The sequence below is a fragment of the Zalophus californianus genome, chromosome 14, assembly GCF_009762305.2.
Source record: "Zalophus californianus isolate mZalCal1 chromosome 14, mZalCal1.pri.v2, whole genome shotgun sequence".
Taxonomy (NCBI): domain Eukaryota; kingdom Metazoa; phylum Chordata; class Mammalia; order Carnivora; family Otariidae; genus Zalophus; species Zalophus californianus.
The window spans coordinates 69,779,345-69,804,424 of NC_045608.1; the positions used below are offsets into that span (position 1 = coordinate 69,779,345).

General features: G+C 44.3%; 1 protein-coding gene across 15 annotated transcripts in view; it reads right to left on the bottom strand.

Annotated features, from left to right (window-relative positions):
- Positions 1–11,625: 11,625 nt before the first annotated feature.
- MBD1 (methyl-CpG binding domain protein 1) overlaps positions 11,626–25,080 on the bottom strand; it is a 54,778-nt gene continuing 41,323 nt past the window's right edge. For 10 of the 15 annotated variants that reach the window (XM_027577476.1, XM_027577478.1, XM_027577472.1 and 7 more), the window contains 3 exons: positions 18,720–18,936; positions 16,610–16,712; positions 11,627–13,835 (listed from right to left, as the gene is read on the bottom strand). In XM_027577476.1, coding sequence (XP_027433277.1) covers positions 13,607–13,835; positions 16,610–16,712; positions 18,720–18,936 — 549 coding nt within the window. In that variant the 3' untranslated portion in view covers positions 11,627–13,606. Of the gene's footprint in view, positions 13,836–16,609; positions 16,713–18,649; positions 18,937–25,080 lie in introns of those variants that run through there. The other 5 variants (XM_027577475.1, XM_027577471.1, XM_027577474.1 and 2 more) reach the window with 4 other exon arrangements.

Consider the following 25,080-nt stretch of genomic DNA (forward strand, 5'->3'; position numbering starts at 1 on the left):
ACTCGACCGCCCCACCACAGTCCTCCCCCTGGTCTCTGATCCCCATCTGTAAGCCCAGGTCTCATGCCTTCATCCCAATTTCTGCAGCATTTCCTCCCGGATGCCTGGACCTGCCTGTATCCTGCTTCAGATTCCCGATGCTCTGATCTGCTCACCTGTCAAGATCCCCGGGACCCACCGCTGGGAGCTCCCCAGACTTCATGCTAAGCCTGGGGGATCTGTTTGGTTTGGGGGTCAGTGCTTCTTAACAACCTCCCACAGCATGCTGAGGGAGCCCTGAATGGTCATGAGTGGACCGCCAAAGTCTGATTACAATGTAAAATTTATTTTTGGTATGACCTCAGACACACACTTTGATGAACAGGATGCCCTTTGCTTTGATGGAGAGGCAAAAAATAGGGGACCCTGCTTGCTGGCACGTTTCAGGCTGAGAGAGTAAGGGGCGTGGTCAAGCACTGTCCACAGGCAGGACATCCACACCGAGGGCCAGCCTGGGGGCTCGTGCAGACCTCTCGGGATGCCGGGCAGCTGCAGTAATGTCATGCAGTAGTCACCTCTGACCTGGGCTGGCTTCGCTCATTTCAGTCCTTCCAGATGCGCCAACAAATTTTCTCATATTTCCAGTGTGACTTGAAACATGCACAAAAAAGTTGAAGCAACATGACGGGTGCCAGTTTCACCCTCCCGGCACTGACCTGCAGCCGTCCATCGGCCCCTTCTTTACTGAAGTTGATCAGTAGCTCGGATGAGGATATTGCTGCCTGCTTGGCAATTATGAGCAAGCATCAAAATGCCCATTCCCTTTGCCCCAGAGATTCCACTCAGGGAATTTACATTCCTGATGTGCTCATGAGTTTATTCATGGCAGCCCATGATTTAAGATAACAAAAGCCTGGAAGCCGCCTGGAAGCCGCCCCGAAAGTCCATCCCCAGGAGTCTCCTGGTGGCACGAAGCCCCAAGCAGGATTGTCCATGAAGATGTTGGTCCAAACCAGGGTCCTAGCAGTCTCAGAGATTAGATTTCCCAAACATTCTCTGGTGAGAGTTGGGTATTGCACACACCAAGAATAGAGGAGTTGGAGTCAGAAAAGAGAGAGAGGAGAACCTGCTGTGGGTGGGGTGAAGAGGGGCAGCCATGTGTCTTCGTGGGAGAAAAAGGCATGAGAGATGGGGAGGGAGTAGGGGGGAGTCCTGCCCACTGGGTGCTGGGCTGCGTGGGTGGGGGGAGAGGCGAATGTCACAAGGTGGGGCCTGGGGGTGGGGAAGGGGACACAGGAACTGCCAGAGATAGAACTTGATTTTTGTATTTTTTACCACAGTAACCTGGGTGGCTTGGATGACTCTCTTGCAGGAAACATAATTTCTCTTCTAAGTAATAGAAGAGTCTCCCCTCTTCTTGACATTGCAGACACCTGCATTTAGCACACATTGTTGGGAAAGCACATTCAACCTGAATGATTACCTCCCTTGCTTTTTTACTGCACATAAATTTCTCCGGTTCTTGGCCCCAGACGTGGGATTTGATTTGCAGCATTTACGACGAAATGATTTGTTGTTTTGTGTTGTTGCCCTAAATCCTTGTCTGCGTCCATTTCCCCTGCCCCAGTTTTCCACACATCACCATGACCTGCCTCCAGCGTTTCTCCCCTAGTCAGGTGCCAGCCCAAGCCTTCTTCCCTCGGTCCCCGAGTCAGGTGCCAGCCCATGCCCGCTTCCCTGGGTCCCCGAGTCAGGTGCCAGCCCATGCCTGCTTCCCTGGGTCCCCGAGTCAGGTGCCAGCCCGTGCCCGCTTCCCTGGGTCCCCGAGTCAGGTGCCAGCCCAAGACTTCTTCCCTGGGTCCCTGAGTCAGGTGCCAACCCATGGCTTCTTCCCTGGGTCCCCAAGTCAGGTGCCCACCCATGGCTGCTTCCCTGGGTCCCCGAGTCAGGTGCCAGCCCATGCCCGCTTCCCTGGGTCCCCCAGTCAGGTGCCAACCCATGCCTGCTTCCCTGGGTCCCCGAGTCAGGTGCCAGCCCATGGCTTCTTCCCTGGGTCTCCGAGTCAGGTACCAGCCCATGGCTGCTTCCCTGGGTCCCCGAGTCAGGTGCCAACCCATGCCCGCTTCCCTGGGTCCCCCAGTCAGGTGCCAACCCATGCCTGCTTCCCTGGGTCCCCGAGTCAGGTGCCAGCCCATGGCTTCTTCCCTGGGTCTCCGAGTCAGGTACCAGCCCATGGCTGCTTCCCTGGGTCCCCGAGTCAGGTGCCAGCCCATGGCTGCTTCCCTGGGTCTCCGAGTCAGGTGCCAGCCCATGGCTGCTTCCCTGGGCTGCAGCAAGACTGCAGTTAGTCCTTTGGAGAAAGAGCTGGAGAGGCTACAGCTGGTTCCTGAGAGGCCCCGGAAGCTGGGGGCCCGCCAGAACAGAGCACTGTGCCTCAGTTTCCAGTGTAGGGAGAGGTGTGTGCCCGTATGCACAACAGGGTTTTGGAATGTCACCCTGATTAATGGCATGCTAATTTCACACACACACACACACACACACACACACCCTGGGCCAGCCAACCACAGGCAGACTGTAGGGAAATGGTGGTGCTTCTCCCCCAGCCTTGCTCAGACTATATCTATAAACATTGAGAGCTGAGAACTGCATCCATAACCCCAGGACTCTTTCCATATGAATCTGGACCACGAAGCATTTATTCAAAGCCTACCATGGGCCTGGTGTTCATTTGGAGTCCATACCTCATTTTCTCGTGAGAATTCCCAACAGAATAGAGTTTTTATTTTTGCTTTTGCTTTTTATTTGAACTACGTGTTCTCTTCAAGTGATTTAAGATACTACAAGTTATGTAGTTCAAAGTTCTGCAAGCTAAAGAAAAAAAAAGCTTCAAAAGTGGTATGCCTCACAGTGTTTGTTAGAAAGGGCACTGGAGGGCACCTGGGTGACTCCGTTGGTTGGGCGTCTGCCTTCAGCTCAGGTCACGAGACCGGGGTCCTGGGATCAAGCCCCACGTCGGGCTTCCCTTGCAGGGAGCCTGTTTCTCCCTCTTCCTCTGCCTGGCACTTCCCCTGCTTGTGCTCTCTGTCAAATAAATAAATAAAATCTTTAAAAAAATAAAAAGAAAGAAAGAAAGAAAGAAAGAAAGAAAGAAAGAAAGAAAGAAAGAAAGAAAGAAAGAAAGAAAGAAAGGGCACTGGATTTGGAGCCAGATAACTCAAGTTCAAATCCTGACCTACCCAGCTGCCTGGCCTGAGGCCCTGGGTTCCTTCATTTGTAAATTTTGTTTAATAATCCCTGCCTAGAAGAGAATGGATAAATAAGTTCTGGTATATTCATACAGTGGAGTACTACCAAGCAGTAACAAAGAGCATACTCCTGACATATGCAGCAACATGAAAGAATCACATAAAGTTTATCTTGATGGAAGAGACCAGTCACAGAAGACTACATTCTTTTGTTTTGTTTTTTGTTTGTTTTGTTTTGTTTTGTTTTGTTTTGTTTTGTTTTGTTTTAGAGAGAGAGAGAGTATGTGTGTGAGGTCGGGGGAGCCCAAGGTGGGGCTCAATCTCTTGACCCTGAGATCATGACCTGAGCTGAAATCAAGAGTCAGACACTCAACCAACTGAGCCCCCCAGGTGTCCCACAAAGGACTACATTCTGCGTGAGATTCCATTTGTATGATGCTCCAGATCAGGCAAAACGGAGGGGGGGTTGCTACAAGTTGGAATAGCGGTCACTTCTGAGGGGCACTGCCTGGGAAGGGGCGTAATGCCGGCAATGTGCTAAGTGTGGGCTGGTGGGGTTATACAGGAGCAAACACGCCAAGATGCACCACACTGTGCACTTCACACGGTTTGCTGTATGAATGTTGTACCTCAGTTGCAAACAGAAAAAAATTCCCCTGTCAAGTGCCCATGGCTGTGGTGAGGACCGTGGAAGATTAGACTTGCTTGTAAAACACCAATACATATGAATTGTTATTATTAAGTAATAATGCAGATGAACGATGTTAGAGCTTCGAGAAAGAAAGCCATACTGTTCTAGCCCAGCACTAACATGACTAGGAGTAGAAATTAAGAGCTTCTGGGATATTATATAATGTCACCAAAAGGATATGATGTTATGGTCTACAAGATTTCTGACATAGAGGTCTACACTTGGCATGTGTTGAGTGCTAACCCTGTGTATTGTCTCCTTTAATTTTCTAACAGTCAAGGTGGAGTTGTCCCCGATGGTTGTCAGTTATATGACCCCTCCCCAGCCTTGGATGTCAGTAGAGAATCCGGGCCCTGAGTCTCAAAGCTCCTGAGGCTCTGCAGGCACCCTCTTGACTGTCACCCAATGGTGCACCTTTTTCTTCCTTCAGTTAATGGTCCAAATGATTAGGTCTAGTAGTGTTAACCATACAATCAATACTGTACCTTACTGGAAAGGGAGGTAGGGTGGTCTGGTCATGACGCGTGCCTGAGGTGGGGTATGCAGTTACTGAAATTCAGCAGGAAATTTCTATTGAAATCTGGTGCAGTGTGGGAGATTTTCCTTTTTTCTTATTTCAGAAAATGGGACAGATTCTCCAACTGAGTTGAGTCCACTTCTGACTGTGACCTGCCCCTAACAGACTCACCTCCAAATACTGTCTTCCCTCTCGAGGCCATCTATAGTCACCATGACCTACACGTCCAGCTCAAGTGCCACCTTTGCCCCAAAAATCTTCCTAGATAGCCTTACCCATAATAAACTTCTACCTTTTCCAGAAACCCAGAGCAGCAGTGGTGTGGCTCCGAAGTGTGACTCGGATGGTACTACCCCCCTCTCAGTCACCAAAAGCTCCTCCACCAAGTACTCCAAATAAACACAAAATCTTGGGCGCCTGGGTGGCTCAGTTGGTTAAGTGTCTGCCTTTGGCTCAGGTCATGATCTCAGGGCGTTAGGATTGAGTCCGAACTGGGCTCCCTGCTCAGCGGGGAGCCTGCTCATCCCTCTCCCTCTGCCTGCCCGCCCTGCTCATGCTTTCTGGCTCACTCTCTCTCTCTCTCAAATGAATAGATTAAAAAACCTTTAAAAAAATAAAATAAACATAAAATCTAAACAAAACCTCTGTGCCACCACTCAAATGCACCTTCAAGATGTGTTCTCTGCCCCTGTCTTCCAACCTGGTGCCTCCCTTCGGCCAAGTGACATAGAAATTCTGGAGACTTTAAAAGAAGGCTCGGCAGGAAGTCTGTTCTATACACTTGATTATATTTAACACGGCCCTATTATATGTTGCCTTCTGTTGTTCGCGTTTATTTATTTTCCCAGGTCTTGGTCTTGGACAAGGGAAGAAACCATATCAGTCTTATATTGTTTGCTCCATGGGGTCTCACAGGGGGCTTGACAGAGCCGAGAGAGCACTGGTTACTAAAGATTTCCGGGGCTCCACTAAAAGCAGACTTTACTCTGCACATTCAGCAAGGTAACTTTACCGTATTATTTATAGGAGTGTCGCTGAGAGTCATAATGAGTAATCGTGGGTGCTCTTATAATTGCATTTTTTTATTGATTTCTCCAGTTGTTAAAGGCAATTTATAAAAAGCCAATTGGACTTGAAGCCGTACCACTGCTATTTTCCATGGTAATACTGTACTTTCTCATTACTTCTTTAAAAACTGTACTCAGCACATTCTGTAGGCTGAGGAAATCAACTTCTCATCTGGAGCATGTATATCAATAAACATGTTTTAATTCCAATCACACGTCTCCCCAGTGTAGGATTAAGTTATTTCTCATTCTGTTCAAATGGCAATTGCAGTCTATTTATATACCAGATAATTAGTGTTTGCCACGGTCTTCCTTAGGTTGACAGCTGTGCGGTTGGTATTAACCCCTGAGGCAGCACAGGGCCACAGTCTTTTATCCAAAATTCTTGGGGCCAGATATGTGTGGTTTTTTTTTTTTTTAAGATTTTATTTATTTATCTGTCAGAGAGAGAGCACAAGCAGGGGGAGTGGGAGAGGGAGAAGCAGGTTTCCCGCGGAGCCGGGAGCCCGATGCGGGGCTCGATCCCAGGACCCTGGGATCATGACCTGAGCCGAAGGCAGACGCTCAACCACTGAGCCACCCAGGCGTCCCAGTTTTGGGATTCTGCATTTTTTCGAGTTTAGAAACATAAGTAGATTCCTAAGCCATAGGTTTTATAATACCCTCAGTGAGAGCTGGGGCAGTGCCCAGTAATCAAAAACAGTAGTAGTTCTGTGATAAAACCTAGTGAGGTCATCTTAAGTAGTTCTACACTCGTGTTGGTCAGGTTTTGCTGCTAAATGACGTTTAGCATCAGGCTTTCTGGTTTCCAAGCTTTTTGGATGGTGCCGTGGTAGATGAGAGTTGGTGGGCTGGTCTCCTAAGGTGTTCCTGGAGCAGGCCACTGGGTTTGTGAGACTTTCCAGACCCTGGGCACCCCCGGGCCCATGCATCACTCATTCATTCAGGCATTCCAATTCCAATTCAGCAAACATCTGTCGAGGAGTTTCGATGTGCGGGGCACCGTCCTAGGTGCCGTGAGAGATTTTAAGGGGAATAAGAGGGCTCCGTATCAGGCTGCCTGGGCTGCCATCACGAGGTACCACGGCTGTGGGGCTTGAACCACAGACACTTACTTTCTCACAGATCTGGAGGCTGGAAGTCCAAGATCAAGGTGCCGACGGGCTGCTGGTTTCTGGTGAGGCTCCCCTTTCGGGCTTGAAGATGGTCTACCTCCCCACTGCATCCTCGCGTGCTGCCTCTCTGTGCGTGCAGAGCGCGGGCGATCTCTGCTGTCTCCTCCTCTTCTTACTGGGACACCAGCCTTATCTGATGAGGGCCCCGCGCTTATGACCTCATTAAACCTCATTGCCTCATAAAAGCCCTATCTCTCAATAGTCACACTGGGGGACAGGGCTTTAGCATAGCATTGGGTGGGGGACACAACTCAGTTCCTAGCTGGCTCTTTCCCTCTCAGAGAGCTCACAGTCTAGCGGTAGACCCCGGCCAGAGCACAACTAACCTGCTAAAATCTGTGATGAAAAAGCAAAGAGAAACACAGAGCTGGGGCGGAGCAGGGACATGGCAGGGGGCACGACAGCCTGAAGCAACACTGAGTGAAGGCAGAGCCGCAGGGAAGTGTGTGGAGCCGGACAGTGTCTGCTTAGGGATCCCTGACGATCCGTTCTGCACTGCTGGTTCTTGGTGCTCAGGGAGTTCTAGGAAGAGAGCCCAAGGTGGCCTCTGTGTGTTGGCTCCTGGCTTATTTCTACACTGGAGGCCGAGACCTGTTAGTTCAGAAGCCCTCCCATGCCAAACTCAAGTCTTCACACATCCCATTATTTTAAAAAATAGCCCAAACACACAAATGTTTATAGTCGATTAGAGACCACCTGCTTTGCTTACCCCATGACTCCCAGCCCAAGTGCTGTTACTAAGATAGGCCCCCACGCTGCCAGAGCCCCTTTGGAGTTCTCTGACCCAGAGACTTCCCACTGGGCTACTGAGCAGTATCACCTAGACACGTGAGTCCCTCCCTGATGCCCCTCTCCCCCCGGGGCTTCCCTTGTCCTCCACCCTTTCTGGATGGCCTCAGCTTGATCTCCCTCCTGTCGGGGTCTCTTGCTGTGAGGCCTTAGCCTTTCCTGCAACCCCGTCCAAGCCCCAACCCACCGAAGCTTGTGTGTGCTACTGCCATCTCGAGGTCCTATCTTCTCTCCTTGCTCCGCCCCAAATCCACCAAACCCCTGCAGAGAGGCAGGGGGAAGGCTGCCATCAGAGGAGGGACCTTTACTCAGTGACCAGAGACACAAAGGGCAAAACGCCTTTCATTTCCACCCCACACTCTCCTCATCAATCTGGCTAACCTGTTCCTGGCTCTGGGTAGTCACTCACCTGAGAGCCTGTACCCAGACAACATGGCAAATGTAGACCTGTGCCATGATCACCAGCCTTACGCCTGTAGTCAAGATATGAGTCTGTGAAAATTCTAGCTCCCCAGTGAGGAGAGAGAGGGCAAACATGTCCCACTCCCTTCGGGAGCCCTTACCTGCTCTGTGCCAGAGGCTGTGGCTACTGGAAGCTACAGGACATTTCCTGTCCTGCTCTGGGAGCTGTGGAATCCTAAGTGTTGCCCCCTCAGATGACGTCTCCCAGCCCAGCTGCCTGCCTGCTTCCGGCCCTGTGTGGCCGCTTCGTGTCAGGGCTCTCGGCCTCCTGTCAGCTCTAGCCTGCTGCTGGCCCTGCCAGGGGTTCTCTGGGGGCCGGTCTCTCTCAGCCTGGCCTCATCCCACGACAGCCCTGCTTGGCTCTCTTAGGTCTGGGTGCTGAAGAATCAGACAGAAGGTTCGGTGGTCACCGTTTCACCCTGCTCACTGATCCTTCCTTTCTTCCCCCAGGACAAATGAGGAAATATTTTCTGAGGACTTGCTCTGGCCAAAGTCTTGTGCTGAATGCTTGGGATCATTCGAGTTGTCTAAGACTGGCTACCTGCTTCATGCAACTCACTGTCTAATTGGAGAGAACACACACACACAAACACACACACACACACACTCAGAAAATATGTTCACACGCAGAAAGTATGGTTCTAGCTGTGTGCTGCGGGTCCGATCTTAAGTCTTCATACCTTCTCCAGCCTTGAGGTGCCCTGTATCACCGCTCCCCTCTGCCCCCCGGATTCCAGCAATGGTTCTGTCCGGGGCTCCAGGAAACACCTCAGGGGCATACCCCACATGACTCTTGCTTTATCACCCAGGGCCTTCCTACAGCCTCCTTGGCCTCCCAACTACTACAGGGGCACCCCTCAACAAAGGGGGCAGGAGTGGGGTGAGAAGTGCCCCAGCTTCCACCTTGGGCAATACATACCTGCGAGGCTTTCTGCATAGTTCCTCAGAAGGCCCCCAGGTGGAATGAGATCCAGTTGCCCGCAGTGGTAACCACCCTATAGCACATTCTTGTATTGGCTCCTCCCTTGTTACTCTGCCCATCCCAAACTTCTTCCAGAATCACCTACCAAATAACCTAACTGCAGCTAAGTCCTCATAGTGTGAGACACTCTCTCATCTCTAAAGTGAAGGGTTTGGACTAGACACTCCCTCAGGACCCTTCCAGCCCTAGAAGCACCTCGGTTTTTAGACAAGAGAAGTACATCCCAGATGGTCCCACCAGAAGTCACACAGCTGATTAATGGCACATGGGGCAAGAACCTGACAGGAAACGGTCTTGTTATATCAGCTTTCCCAGAACCTCATCTATAAAGTCATTTCAAATAAAAGTCCCACATCACAATGTTTGGAAGCACTAAGTTCATAACAGTCAGCCTCTATCCAAAACACATGTCTTAGAACTTTTAAAGAGTTTATACCTGGAGGCAATTTTTGGCTCCTAGAGTTCTGTCCAGCAACAGCTTCTCTGGAGGCACAAACAGAATCACATCTTTTTATTGTGACCTTTTCCTGTTATCTCAGGGCCATCCCTGTACAGGAAGCTACTCTTTTTATTGAATGAAGTTCTCGTCTATATTCTGAGGGGCTGTTTGCCCAGTGTATATAAGGTAATCAAAATATCAGAAGGATGCTTTATAGAAAGAAAAACATTCATGCCCATTTGTAATTTATGGAATGTGTATGCATAAGTGTACTTGATGGATTTGCACCCAAATGCTGTTAGCACACGTAAAGGTGTGGATACAGGCCACAAAGTGACAGAAATAGAGTGGAAAGAGCCTCATGCTATCTATTGCCTAGACAGCAAGCTGTGCAGGGCATATTGGTTGATTAAGAGTGCATTGATAAATTGGATTTTGGCAACAAATCATGATGTTATATGAAGAAAGTGCTGAGCCAAGGCATAAGAGATTTTGGGGGGTTCTGTTTTATCATTTCCAAAATAAAGGAAACTAAAACATTCGTGATGGGTTTTTACACTCTAAAAGTCTATCGTTGATTTATTTTGACGGTACCGCCTGTTGTGGGGAGGCAGCGAACCGATGAAACTAAAAGCATAGACACTCTGTTCAGCCAAGGTTCGATTGCCAGCACCACCCTACTAACTGGGGGCTCCCAACACCAACAAACAATTCTCTGGTTCTCCAAACACCGATGTTCAACAACTCAATTCCGTTCTGACACTAATTATCTGGAGTTGGTGCAGATCCCACAGATTTAAAAGCTCAGTCCCTCCAGACTGCCCCTGCCCCATTTCTGAGGCCCGTCGCAAGCCCTGGGCCACCTAGACTTCTGATCGGCTGGCTATCAATTGGGAATTCCTACAATCCCCTCTCCTTGGCTCAATAATTGAGAATGGCTCACAGAAGTCAGGAACACTCTGTATTTACATTTACAGCTTTATTATAAAGGATATAACTCAGGAACAGCCGAGTAGAGGAGCCAGGGAGGGCAAGGTATGGGAGAGGCAGAGCGTCGGTCCCCTCTCTAGGTGCGACACTCTCCCAGCTCCTCGTGTTCACCAGCCAGAGCACCCTGAACACCCAACATCGTTACGCACGGGTTTACATACAGCTCAATCTCCAACCTCTCCCCTCTCCAGCTTCTTATTGTCTTGTATATAACAAGCAGGTAGGGCTGCCAAGGACAAGACGATTGTGCCTACATTTTTTCAATTGTGATTCGATGGTGGGCACTCAAACATGGACTGCGTTAAATGAAGTATAATGCACCGATTAAAGGAGGTGGTGGTCCCACTGTATTGGGCTCTGCAGACCTCTTCTGGGCTGCTTTTTTCTAGTTCTGAGCATCCTGTTTTAATACAAATCTGGAAAAATGACCAGTGACCACTAGAGGGCAAGGTGATGATGAAAGGTCCACAGTGCAGGGACCAATGAAACATGTTTATCTGGAGAATAAATGGCAAGACACATGATAGTAGCCTCCAGATACTAGATTCAGTTTTTAAAGATCCAGAAACCCACATCATGACCAATGGCAGCTATTTCAGAAAGCTTGATTTTTTTTTTTAACTTAATGGAAGCCCAGTACACATATCGAAAACTGCACAAATCTTAAATGTACAGCTTGAAGAATTTTCTCAAGGTGAACACACTGAATCACCACCACCCAGATGAAGAAACACAGCATTAATACCCAGAAGTCCCTCTCCAGGAACTCTCCTCCAAAAGGGTAATCACCTGATTTCTAATACCAAAAATTAGTTTTGCCTGCTCCTGGGCTTTTCCTAAGTGGAACCTCACAGCACATGTCTGACTTATTTTGCTCATCATTATGTCCATGAGGCTCATCAATGCTGCTGCATGCAGCAAAGTTCATTCATTGTCATTGTGTATAGTGTTTTCCATTCTAGTCTGGTTGGGCATTTGGGCAACTTCTAATCTGGGCTATTATGAATAGTGCTGCTCTGAACAATCTTATATATGGCATTCGCTGCATATATGTATGCATTGGGTAAATACCTAAGAGTGGAATTTCTGGATCACAGGGTACATATATTTTCAGTTTTAGCAAATACTGCCTCATAGTATCCCAAAGTGATTTTTAAAATTTATATTCTGGGGCATCTGGGTGGCTCAGTCGTTAAGCGTCTGCCTTTGGCTCAGGTCATGATCCCAGGGTCCTGGGATCACATCCCGCGTCGGGCTCCCTGCTCAGCGGGAAGCCTGCTTCTCCCTCTCCCACTCCCCCTGCTTGTGTTTCCTCTCTTGCTCTCTGTCAAATAAATAAATAAAATCTTTCTTAAAAAATTCCTGTTTTATTTTTAAGGCTGGCTGGCTTCTTAGGGGTGGCCCTCTGTCCCTTCAGCCTAGTGCTCAGTGAGTGATTAAGCGAGTAAGGCTTTTACCTTTTGCTGTGGATCTGTGTGAGGGTTGGGGAACACATTCAAAGTTTAGGCCAAATCTGCCCCAGCTTTTACTTTCTGTATGTGCAAGGCCTCACATTTGGCCAAGGATCGGTAGACTGCTAGGACCTGTCCAGGTTCTTTAATGAGCAAGCATGTAGCTTTATGTCTACACAGATTTCCAGACTCCCAAGAATATGTGGAAGCCCATTCAAATATCAAAGCCCATTACAGCTGTCATGTTCCCCAGGTCTTCCTGTAAATTTCTGGCTGTTCTGCTGCTTGTCCCAGTCAGTATCACAACCTCAGGCTAGTTGTGATTGTTGGTCTTCCCTGACTGCCACAAAAATCACCATTATTTTGACAACGCCACAAGCATGGATTTTTCCAAATGGTGCTCCCAATCAAGTCGGCCTAATCTGGCAGTGAGGTTGCAGGTCCTCACGACCTGCCTTGCCCTGGTAGAACTACTGCTCCACGTAGCTGTAGCTCCAGGCCAATATGCCATAGATTCCCACCATTCTCACCAAGGTTTTGTAGGTTTTCTGGAATAAATGCTTCCCCATCTGTTGCGTGCCTTTGGTCAATTTCCAGTGCTGAAATGGCTGTTTTTGACAATGTTTCCCATTTTATCATTGCCCTTTGCGAAGAGGATTTCCAGAGCTCCTGACTCAGCCGTTCCAAAAGTTCTCTCCCCTCCCTTTTAAGGAGGCTCTCTAGAAGACCCTATAACACTTTGTCTGCAAGGGGGTGTAAGTATCTTACTGATCACACAGGGCAGCCATGGCTTAGGGTGGAAGGGGATTGCACAAGGGCACAGATACAGGGGAGAAGATCATAGGGACCATCTTGGAGGTTGGCTACCATGCTATCCTCACCTCTCACCTGGACTACTATGATCTGCCATTCCTTAACTGAGTCTGTTTTTGTCTCTCCAAAGTCTGTTCTCAACACAGCAGCCAGCAACTGTCTTACATCTTATGTTGCTCTTCTGCTCGAAATCCTGTAACAGCTTTTCATAGCCAAGTAAAAGCCAGCCTTCACCATGGCTCCACAGCCTTACATCATTTAGCCCTAACTGCCTTTCTGATTAATCTTCTACCACTCTCTCCTCCCTCACTCCACTCTAGCACAAATGCTATGCCTCAAACGCACTAAGCAGACTTCTGCCCCAGGACCCTTGCACTGACTCTTTCCTCTGGCTGGGATCTGCCCAGATAACCATACGGCTGGTTCATTCAAGTATCAGCTGCTCAAAATGATCTTCGAGCACTCTTGCCATTTCCTTCTTATAGCACTTAACACATTGCCTGGTTTCCTCCACCAGGACAGAAGTCCCACAAAAGCAAAGAGTTTGCTCTGTTCTTGCTAAAGTCACATGCAAGGTAAATATTTGTGTAATATTTAAATAGGTGGGCAAATGAAAGTGGATGTTAGGCCCAGCTCTGCCCTGTTGATATGGTGACTTTTGTATATGAGACAAAGCAATTATGTATATGAAAGAAAGGCAAGAGGAAATAGGCATTTGAGTGGATGGGGGGGAGAAATTGTAGCTATTAATAAATGAACAAGAAAGGGAGGTGTATGGGGGGTAAGTCAGGAAAATAACTGGGTGATATGAAATAAATCATTCAGATTTGTAAGTCTATAAAGTCTAAAATAGGCACAAAGTTGAATTTGAAGGAATAACATTACATAGAATTATGCAAACTCAGAGAAATAAAGGAAGTTTATCCATGAGTTGAAAGGAACAGACCAGCATACTGTAGTTAAAAACATTAAAAGACTGAGAAAAAATACATTAACATTAATGAAACTACGGCGGAAGCTTATCAGGGCATGCCCTCCGCATGGGATGAATGTTGCAGGGCAGCACTTGATGGAAGGACAGGATCTCCCTGATCTTGTCCTGGCAAATCTTGTTTGCTGCTCGCCCTGCTTCAACCTCTCGGCGTTCCTCTTCCTTCTGCGCTTCCCGGGCCTGCTGCTGGTAGGATATCTGCATCCGAAGTTGCTTCCTGTATTCCTGGGCCAAACTGGAGCGCCTAAGGTATTGGCAATGTCAAGTACAAAATTGTAAAAGCAAGCATTTGGATTCATTTAGGGCATTAGAAGTAAAATGTAATTTTTGAAGTCAAATTAAAATTCCCATTAAAATCAGGGTGAGATGGGAAAAAATAGATGGAAAATTCATTAATGTGTTTATTACACAATAATAATTAAGATGAACAGAACAAATACTGATTTTAGGGAGGGAATGCTTCTGGCCCACTCAGAATATTTCCTGCTATCTGGAGTGAGTCCTTGGCCTCTCTCCACCCCCTCTCCCACTCTTCTCCAAGGAAGAAGTGACTTTTCCACTGGTCAAACCGGGAACAGGTTAGTCTGCGGGTTTCCACCCTCCTGTCAAAGGGCCACGCCCCTGCCGGAGAGACCTGGCACTCCTGGGGTCTGGGTGGGTGTGTGTGTCTCATTCTGTTCAGTATGAACTAGACAATTTCCTCCATACATAAGCTACATTCTAAACATATAAACCACATTTTAAATTTTTTATTGTTATTTTTTTTTTTTTTTTTTTTTTTTACTGTGGTAAAAAACACATAATGTAAAATTGACCACTTAATGATTTTTAAGTGTATAGTTCAGTAGTGTTCAGGACACATTGTCGTGAATCAGTTCTCCGGGACATTTTCATCTTGAAAATTTGAAACGCTACACCCATTAAACCACAGCTTTCTTTCCCTCCTCCCCCCAGCCTCTGGCAACCACCATTCTAACCACCATTCAATTTGCTGTGTCTATGAATTTGACTACTCTAGGGATCTCATATAAGCGAAATCATATAGTACTCATCTTTTTGTGACTGGCTTACTCATCTTTCTGTGACTGGCTTATTTCACTTAGCATAATGTCCTCAAGGTTCATGCATGAGTTGGCATTTGACAGGATTTCCTTCCTTTTCAAGGCTAAATAATATTCCATTGTATGTATATATCACATCTGGTTTACCCATTCACTTGTTAATGGACATGTGGGTTATTTCCACCTCCTGGCTATTGTGAATAGTGCTGCTATGAACATGGCTGTGTAAATATCTCTTCAACGTCCTGCTTTCAATTATTTTGGATATATACCCAGAAGTGGGATTGCTGGATCACATGGTAGTACTATTTTTAATTTTTTGAGGAAACTTCATACTGTTCTCCATAGTGGTCATGCCAATTAAAATCTATAAGCCACATTTTTAAAAAACAGCTTTTATCAGAAAAGAAGGCATGCCCATACCTCTGTGGCAGATTCCATTTTCTAAAGATGGTCATAGTAGCATCTCCCCTTCCATATGTTCTTCTGCGATGTGAACCTCTATTCCCCTTATCAAGACGTGGAGCTTCAGTCTCCAGCCTTTGAATCTGGATAGGCCCTGGTGACTATTTTTATGACCAATAGATTATGACACAAGTGATGCTATGCTAGTCCTAGGCGCAGCCCCTGTGTATTGGAACTCTCCCTGTCAGAACCAGCCACCACACTGTGAGAAGCCCCAGCACATGGAGAGGCCACATAGAGGTGTTCTGGGTGATAACACCAGCTGAGTCCTTAGCTACAGTCAGCACACACTGCCAGCTCTATGAGTAGGTATCTTAGGTGTCCAGGGCAGTTGGGCCCTCAGATAAATGTAGCCCTGGCTAACATCTGACTTGAACCACATGAGGGACCCCAAGGAAGAACCACCCAAGTGAGCCTTGTCACCAGAGAATCATGAGAGATAATCATAACTCACTTTAAGGCACAAATTGTAGGGTAGTCTGTTATGCACCAATAGGTAGCTATGATACCTTCCACACATACTTGTTTTTCTTCTCTCTCAGTTGATTCAGAAGTTGGGCAAGGAAGCACGTTGCTATTTATCAAGTCCCCCTCACATCTCCAACAATAAATTTTTCAAAATGAGAAGGAAAGACCTCCAGAGCAGAGGCAGTAGTAGGAAGTAAGTAGGGTAGACCAGAAATTGTTAGTGCCCCCAAACTAACAATAGGTGCAGGTATATAAACCCTACTCTTTCTAGAATGAAGAGAGCTTATTTCTATGTATTAAGTATGTGTAAGTCATGGGACAGGGCCAAGGGATGGGAAAGGGGACCAGCAATTAGAGGAGCCAAGTCGTCTTCCTCCACCACACTGGTCATCTGAATTGGGAATCTTGGTCACCGGTGGGAAAGGAGTGCTATGGTCCAAGAAATGCTGCAAAGAGGTATCTGCCTGTTTCCTCCACCAGAGCCTCGTGGTGGCGACCAGACAGGCATTGTCAGAGAAGGCAGTGGTATTTCCCAAAGCACCTAGAACATTTCAGTTTTCCAGCCCAGTGAGGCTACAAAAGTTCTTCTGAGGACATTTTGCATGGACTCCTATCCTCAGAAGCCATTTCTGCTACTCCAACTAATCAAGCCACACTGTGTTTCAGGGTTTATTTCATGGGAAAGAATAGTCTTCTTGTTATTTCATTAGGATTCAATGTTGGAGCCTATTTCTAAAAAGTTGTTTCTAACTTATTTTATTTTTTAAAGTATTCGTTCAGCTTGATACCTAACGTCTATAATCACAATGTATACAATAGCAATAAAATTTAATTTTACCAAGATGTTTTGTGCTGATTTTTATATGGAATTTTGTAAACTGACTGGAACTTTTAGGACAAATGTAATACTGATGTAAAAAAAAATGCCAATAATGCATGAGTGATGGCACATTGTCCTCTCTCTACATTAAAAATCTTCCCCGTTTTTAGGCAGTAAACAATAATAAAGAAAACAAAATCATACCTTGCAAAATTCTCCTTCTCTTCGCGGTTAAGCTCTCGAAGACCTTCATTTATGCGTTCCTGTTCCATAGCACGCTCTTCCTGTTCTTTTGCTTTTCGTTGCACTTAAGAAAGACAAATGTAATTTTTGGTAAATGGCTTTCTTCAGACAAGACTTGCTGGCATCCCTCCGGGCATCAATGCCATCCTGTCTTTAGAGAGGCAGAGCCTACAATCACTGGGCTGTATCTTAGGTCAACAGGGTAGAAGTAGTCCTCTCCAAAAGGGAAGAAGAGGGTTTAGGTTCGAATGTGTGTGATCTACACAGATTTTTTTCTTAACCATTTTTCACTGAAAACCTACGATCAGCCTTTTTCAAACCAGGTTACCACCATTAGAACACTTCTTACCTTTCTCTTCTTGAGGACAAACAGTTCTGTTGTCATTTATGTTAACAAGAGAGTTTACGACTAAATACTGGAAAAGCCTGAGTTTATAATATATAAGGTATTTATGAATTAAATTTTAAAAACATAAGCATCCAATAAGGGTGACAAAATGACAAAGAAAACAGAGTTCACAAAAGAATAAATACAACTGGGAAATACACATCTGAAATGTACATCTTTGGCGCCCAAATCCACTTATAGGAACTTTTCTTAAATAATCATATATAAGCCAAGAAGAACTATATACAGAGATAGTAACCTGCAATTCTAAAATAGTAGTAAAAAGATTCAAGACAATCTGAAGGTCCATTAATTGTGTTTAGGTAAAATAAATCACGGTCCATTTTTATAATGGATTTCTAGGCAGCATTACAAATTTTATAATTGAAGAAAAATGACCCAGAAAAATGTTTATGATAAGTAGCAAAGGCAGGTTGTAAAACAATATATTCAACATAAATCCTAATTTACTATATACATAGTAAAAATACTGGAAGGAAATACACGAAGTTGTGAATAGTAGCTATTCCTGGGTGGTAGAATTATGGTTGATTTTGTTTCTTTGTTTAAAAATGGCCCCAAAGGGCGCCTGGGTGGCTCAGATGGTTAAGCGTCTGCCTTCAGCTCAGGTCATGATCCCGGGGTCCTGGGATCGAGTCCCGCATCGGGCTCCCTGCTCCTTGGGAGCCTGCTTCTCCCTCTGCTTCTCTCTCTCTCTCTCTCTCTCTCCCCCTCCGTTTCTCATGAATAAATAAATAAAATCTTTAAAAAAAAAATAAAAATGGCCCCAAATACTTAAATTTTCCACGTTGTCTCAATATATTTTAAAATATTTATCATGGGTAAATACGGAAATTTGTTAGCTTATATGCTTTTTTCTCATTTTCTTACAACTCCACCTAATACGGGCTTAACAATTTTCAATGGCTGTTATAATTCCTGGAGTGGAGAATCAATGAGTTTTCTCTCACAAAGACAACTAGTGTGAAGTCTAATGGTACCCGAATGGTAAACGTGTCCATCTACTGCCTCTCCAGTTCACTGGGCTGGACATGGAACAGTGTAAATCTGAAGGTGGCAGTTCACCCTCTCAACAAATATTTCTTTTCGTGACCAAGCACTGTTTGGAGCTGAGGGCAGACAAAGGTGTGCTAAGACAGGGATGTGAGCAAGCCACAGTGAGAGCCTCAGAAAGAGGATTTATTATGAATAAGGGGACGTATTTGAGGAATGAGACATTTGAGCTGGCCTTGAAGGACTGCCAGGATTTCTCAAGATCAAAAGCATCATAAGCAGAGAAAACTACCCAAGCAAAGGTGTGAAGGTATGGAGACACTTACAGAAAGAAAAGAGGGACAGATAAAAGGGTGGAGGGGTGTGTGTGTTGTGCCCTATCTTCTCACTTCCCTTTATAGTCACTAAGGTGCACAGACCATTCAACAGACATACTGTTCCTTTAACCTTGAGAACATCTCCAACATGACTGCTAGAATCTGCTAGGATAGAAAACTCTTCATATGTTTATACTCAATGTATTAAATAAGTTCTACAAGGCAGGGGTCTTGCCTTAATCCTTTTTACATCCCTCATATCATTTTACATATAATACCTACCTAATAAATATTTTGGTTGCTACTTAGTTGAATTAAGGCCGGACTATATTATTATAATTCATGTCCTTACATTTTTCCTGAACTTGAAGTTTTCTTGTACACATGACCTCATTCACAAGTTGTCTCCTTGCCTCCTTTTCAAGTCTCAGCTCCTTGTCCTTCTCAGCCAACTTCTTTTCCTTCTCTGCCTCTAATACTCTGTCCAGTTCGTTCTCCTGAGCTCTCTCCTCCTCACGCCGCTGTGCCACATACTGACGATATATCTCCTGTTCTCTTGCCATCTCTTCCTACACAACAGAAGAATTACCTCACGTTGTTAACTTGTAGGTGTGATGATGGTACAGAGGTTAAGTTTTACAACAATCTTTTAGAGCTACAATCCCAATTTTTTAGAACTACATACTGACACATTTATAGATGAAATATTCTCTCTAGGGTTTAGTTCAAAAAATTCAAGAGTGGTGGTAGGGAACGGGTGGAGCACACATGAAATACAGAATTGCCGTTCGTTGGTGGTGGTTGAAGCTAGGTGAAGGGCATATGGGCGTTTATTGTGCTATTCTTTGTACCTGTGCTTTATAATACATTTTTGAATAAGTTACTTCGAACACTTTCCCAAAGTGTTTTTCAAAGCAGTTCCTAGATAATTTTCAATTACACAGCTCTATCTGTATATTTATTTTCATTTAGGTATAACCTGAAAAACAAAATAAGTCATTACCACCATGATAGCACTGTTTCTGACTAGAAGCTGGTCACTTGATACTTTGATGACAGACCTTCTCAGCCTTAGCTATACTTTGAAATCACCTGGAAGCTTTAAGAAGTACCAAGGGCTGAATCTCACCCTAAGACTCCAATCTAATGAACAGCGTTTAAGTTCTGCAAGTAATTTTAATGTGCAGCTAAGATTGTCAACTGGGCTTTGCAATGCTGGCATTTTTAATTGGCTTTTCTGTTATTCATGGTATTACCCTTGTGCCATTCCATCCAATCTCTGTCCTGACCTCTTCTGAGAATATCATAGATCTGGCAAGGTCTGAATTGTACCCTCAGAATGACTGGCATTCATAGTCTCATACTTGGGAGTAAATTTAACGAAAGAAGTGCAAAACTCATACTCTGAAAACTAAGAAACTGAAAAAATAAGTGGAAAGACATCCTACATTCATGGATCAGAAGGCAATACTGTTAAAATGGCAATGTCTACATTTGGTCTACAGATTCAAAAAATCCTTATCAAAATCCCAAATGGTTTCCATGGAGAAATCGACAAGCTGATTCTAAATTCATATGGAAATTCAAGAGAGCCAGAAAAGCCAAAGCAATTTGAAAAAGAACAAAGTTGGAGGATTCACATTTCCTGATTTCAAATTTACTGCAGAGCTACAGTGATCAAGCCATATAGATACGTGCTCCTGGCATAAGGACGGACACATAGATTAATGGAATAGAACTGAGAGTCCAAAGATAAACCCTCAAATTCACCGTCAATTGATTTTGAATAGTGTACCAAGACAATTCTATAGGGGAAGGACAGTCTCTTCAACAAACGGTGCTGGGACAACTGGCTATCTACACGCAACAGAATGAAGTTGGACTTCTACCTCATACCATACACAAAATTTAACTCAAAATGGATCAAAGGCCTAAATGTGAGAACTAAACCTATAAAGCCCTAAGAAGAAAACATAGGACCACCATCTTCTTGACCTTGGGGTAGGAACACATTTTTAGATATAACACTAAAAGCACAAGCAACAAAACAAAATATAGATAAACTGGACTTCATCAAAATTAAAACTTTTACACTTCAAGGGATACCATCAAGAAAGTGAAAAGACAACCCACAAGATGAAAAATACATATATTTACACACAATTTATGTGTAAGGGACTTGTATCTAGAACATATAAAGCACTGTTACAACTCAATAATAAAGACAGCCCAATTAAAAATTGGGGAAATGATTGGAATAGATTTCTTGAAATTTCAAATAGGTTCAAAGAGATTTCTCCAAGGAAGATATACAAATGGTCAATAAGCACAGAAAAAGAAGCTCAGCATCAATGAGGATGTGGAGTCATTAGGAAATGCAAATTGAAACCATAATAACAGATCACTTCAAACACACTAGGATGGTTGAAATAAAAAAGACAGACAATAACAAATGTTAACAAGCATGTGGAGAAATCAAAACCTGTGTACACTGCTAGTGAGAATATAAAATGGCAAAGCCACTTTGGAAAATAATTTGGCAAGTACTCAAAAACTTAAAGTTACCTTAGGACTCATTAATTCTACTCCTCGGTATATGTCCAAGAGAAACAAAACCCTATGTCCAAACAAAAATTTATATACAAGAATATTCACAGTAGCATTATTCATAATAGGAAAAAAATGCAAACAAATCAAATGTCTATAGATTGACAAATGGATAAATGAAACATGGTATATCCATACAATGGAGAATTATTCAGCCATATAAAAGAAGGAAGTATTCATACATGTTACAACATGGATAAGCCTTGAAATATGCTAAGTGAAAGATGCCAGTCAAAAGGTCAGATAATATATAATGCTATTCATAATAAAATCCACAATAACAAATCCAGAGACAGAAATTATATTAGTAGTTGCTTAGGAATGGCAGTAAAGAGGGGCACCTGGGTGGCTCAGTCAGTTAAGCATCTTCCTTTGGCTCAGGTCATGATCCCAGGGTCCTGAGATCCAGCCCCAAGCTGGGACCCCTGCTCCGTGAGGAGTCTGCTTCTTCCTCTCCCCTCTGCCCCTCCCCACTGCCTGTGTGCATTCTCTCTCAAATAAATAAAACCTAAAAAAAAAAAAAAAAGGAATGGGGGTAAGGGGTGAGGAAGAGGGAATAGCGAGATAATAAAAAGTTCTAAAATTGACTGTGGTGATGGTTGCATACTTATGTGAATATACCAAAAACCACTGAATGTATATTTGAAATGGGTAAGTTGTATGAATTATACCTTAATAAAGCTGCTAAAAAATAAAATGATCTAATGGAGAACAAAAAACTTAATAGCAAAAAAAAGAAAATCAAATAATTCAATTAGAAAATGGGAAAGAAATCAAGAAATGGGCAGAAGACATCAACAGACATTTCTGCAAAGAAGACATCCAAATGGCCAACAGACACATGAAAAGGTGTTCAACATCACTCAGCATTAGAGAAACACAAATTAAAACCTCAATGAGATACCACCTCAAACCAGTCAGAATGGCTAAAATTAACAAGTCAGGAAATGAGAGATGTTGGCAAGGATGCAGAGAAAAGGGAACCCTCCTACACTGTTGGTGGGAATGCAACCTGGTGCAGCCACTCTGGAAAACAGTATGGAGGTTCCTCAAAAAGTTGAAAATAGAGCTACTATCCTATGACTCAGCAATTGCACTACTGGGTATTTACCCCAAAGATACAAATGTAGTGATCCAAAGGGGTATGTGCACCCCAATGTTTATAGTAGCAATGTCCACAATAGCCAAATTATGGGAAGAGCCAAGATGTCCATCAAGAGATGAATGGATAGAGAAGATGTGGTGTGTGTGTATATATATATGATAGAATATTATGCAGCCATAAAAAAAAACCAACAAAATCTTGCCATTTGCAATGACATGGATGGAACTAGAGGGTATTATGCTGAGCGAAATAAGTCAATCAGAGAAAGACAAGTATCATATGATCTCACTGATATGAGGGATTTGAGAAACATGACAGAGGATCATAGGGGAAGGGAGAAAAAAATGAAACAAGATAAAACCAGAGAGGGAGACAAACCATAAGAGACTCTTAATCTCAGGAAACAAACTGAGGGTTACTGGAGTCGGGGTGGGTGGGAGGGGTGGGGTGGCTGGGTGATGGACATTGGGGAGGGTATGTGCTGTGGTGAGCACTGTGAATTGTGTAAGACCGATGAACCACAGACCTGTATGTACCCCGAAACAAATAATACCTTATATGTTAAAAAAAAAGAGATAGTAGGAAGGGAAAAATGAAGGGGGGACTCAGAGAGGGAGACGAACCATGAGAGACTGTGGACTCTGAGAAACAAACTGAGGGTTTTAGAGGGGCAGGGAGTGGGGGGAAGGGTTAGCCCGGTGATGGGTATTAAGTAGGGCATGTATTGCATGGAGCACTGGGTGTTATAAGCAAACAATGAATCATGGAACATTACATCAAAAACTAATGATGTAATGTACGGTGACTAACATAATAAAATAAAATTTAAAAAAAAAGAAAAAGAAAATGGGAAAGAAACATGGGAAAATATTTCACTGAAGAGGATATACAGAGAGCAAATAAGCACATGAAAAGTGGATCAACATCATTAGTTATTATGGAAATGTAAAATAAAAAAACAATGAGATATCACTACACATTTACGAGTAGAGCTAAAGTAAAGAATAGTACCACCAGCAAATGTTGGTGAGGATGTGGAGAAACTGAATCATTCATTCATTGTTGGTGGGAATGTACATTATTGGTTGGATGGCAAAACTACTCTGAAAAACAGCTTGGCAGTCTTAAAAAACTAAACATGCGATTACAATTGCCCTTCAAGGCATTTTTTGCAGAGAAACAAAAATTTATGTTCACATAAAAGCCTGTACATGAATGATTATAGCAGCTTTACTGATAATAGCCATAAACTGGAAGCAACTCAGGTGACCTTTATTTTTTAGTTTTTTTTTTTTTTTTTTTTTTATTAAACCCAGGTGACCTTTAACAGGTAAATGGTAAAAACAAACTGTGGTATAGTCTTACCATGACTACCACTCGACAATAAAAATAAACACTACTGATACTTTCAACAACTTGGATAAATCTCCAGAGAATGACGCAGAACAAAACTGTCAATCCCAAAAGGTTACATACTATATGATTCCATTGATATAACACTCTTGAAATGACAAAATTATGGAAATGGAGAACAGGTAAGTGGTTGCCAAAGGTTAAGAAGGGGGTGAGGACAAGAGGGAAGTGGACGGGGCACCTGGGTGGCTCAGTTGTTAAGCGTCTGCCTTCGGCTCAGGTCATGATCCCAGGGTCCTGGGATCGAGCCCCACATCAGGTTCCCTGCTCAGCAGGAAGCCTGCTTCTCCCTCTCCCACTCCTCTGGCTTGTGTTCCCTCTCTGGCTATGTCTCTCTCTGTCAAATAAATAAATAAAATATTAAAAAAAAAAAGAGGGAAGTGGATATGGCCATAAAAGGAAAACATGAAGAATCCTTGTGATGGGAATGTTCTGTATCTTGACAGTTCAATGTCAATATCCTGGCTGTGATATTATACTATAGTTTTGCAAGATTTCATAGAGAAAAACTGAATAAAGGGTCCACAGCATCTCTTTGTATTATTTCTTTCAACTGCATGTGAATCTACAATTATCCCAAAATAAAAAGCTTAATTAAAAAAAATAATAGCAGACTTCCTGGTTTTTAGTCTGGGATATAAGGAGCTTAGAAGCTGCCACTCTGGCATCCTAACAACAAGCAAAAAGCTAGCAAACTTAATAAATCAACAATCTTAGGGGCGCCTGGGTGGCACAGTCAGTTAAGCATCTTGGTTTCAGTTCAGGTCGTGATCTCAGGGTCGTGAAATCAAGACTTGTGTTAGGCTCAGTGCTCAGCACGCTCTCTCTCTCAATCTCTCTCTCAGAAATAAATAAATCTTAAAAAGAAATCAACAGTCAGTACACCTGAGTGGCTCAGTTGGTTAAGCGGCTGCCTTCACCTCAGGTCATGATCCCAGGGTCCTGGGATCGAGTTCTGCATCAGGCTCCCTGCTCAGCGGGAAGCCTGCTTCTCCCTCTGCCTGCCGCTCCCCCTGCTTGTGCTCCCTCACACTCTCGCTGACAAATAAATAAATAAAATCTTTAAAAAAATTAAGAAATCAACAGTCTTAGATCCATAAGAGAAGTGAGGTCTCCAGATTGGAGAGACAGACAAGTAAATACAGACAATCAGAACTTACCATAGTGGAAACCCATGAGCAGAAATTTCTATGGGAACCAGTGCTGGGGTAGGAAAACCTGTAACTGATGAATTGCTAGAGGCTCAGTGTAGACCCCTCTAAGAGTTAAAAACTCTAAGGGGACCCAGCATTGAAGGGTGGGGGATACCACACTTTTGTGAGTTTTACCCCCTGAAGCTCTACCAGGTTCTCACAGTGAATATTAGAGAAAAAGCCTTTCACGCTTCCTGCAGCAGGAGAAGAAATGGAATCATTTTGAAATACACCAGAGCATTCTATTCTTAGGTTTGCTCTCAGGAGAAACTATTTAACCAGAGCCTAACCTGCTGGGGTTTTATCTGAACCTAACTGACCTGGAAGAAGGTAAATACTCAACTCCAGGAACCCTGTAGCCTTCCATGTGGGAAAAGGGAAACACCATAATCAAG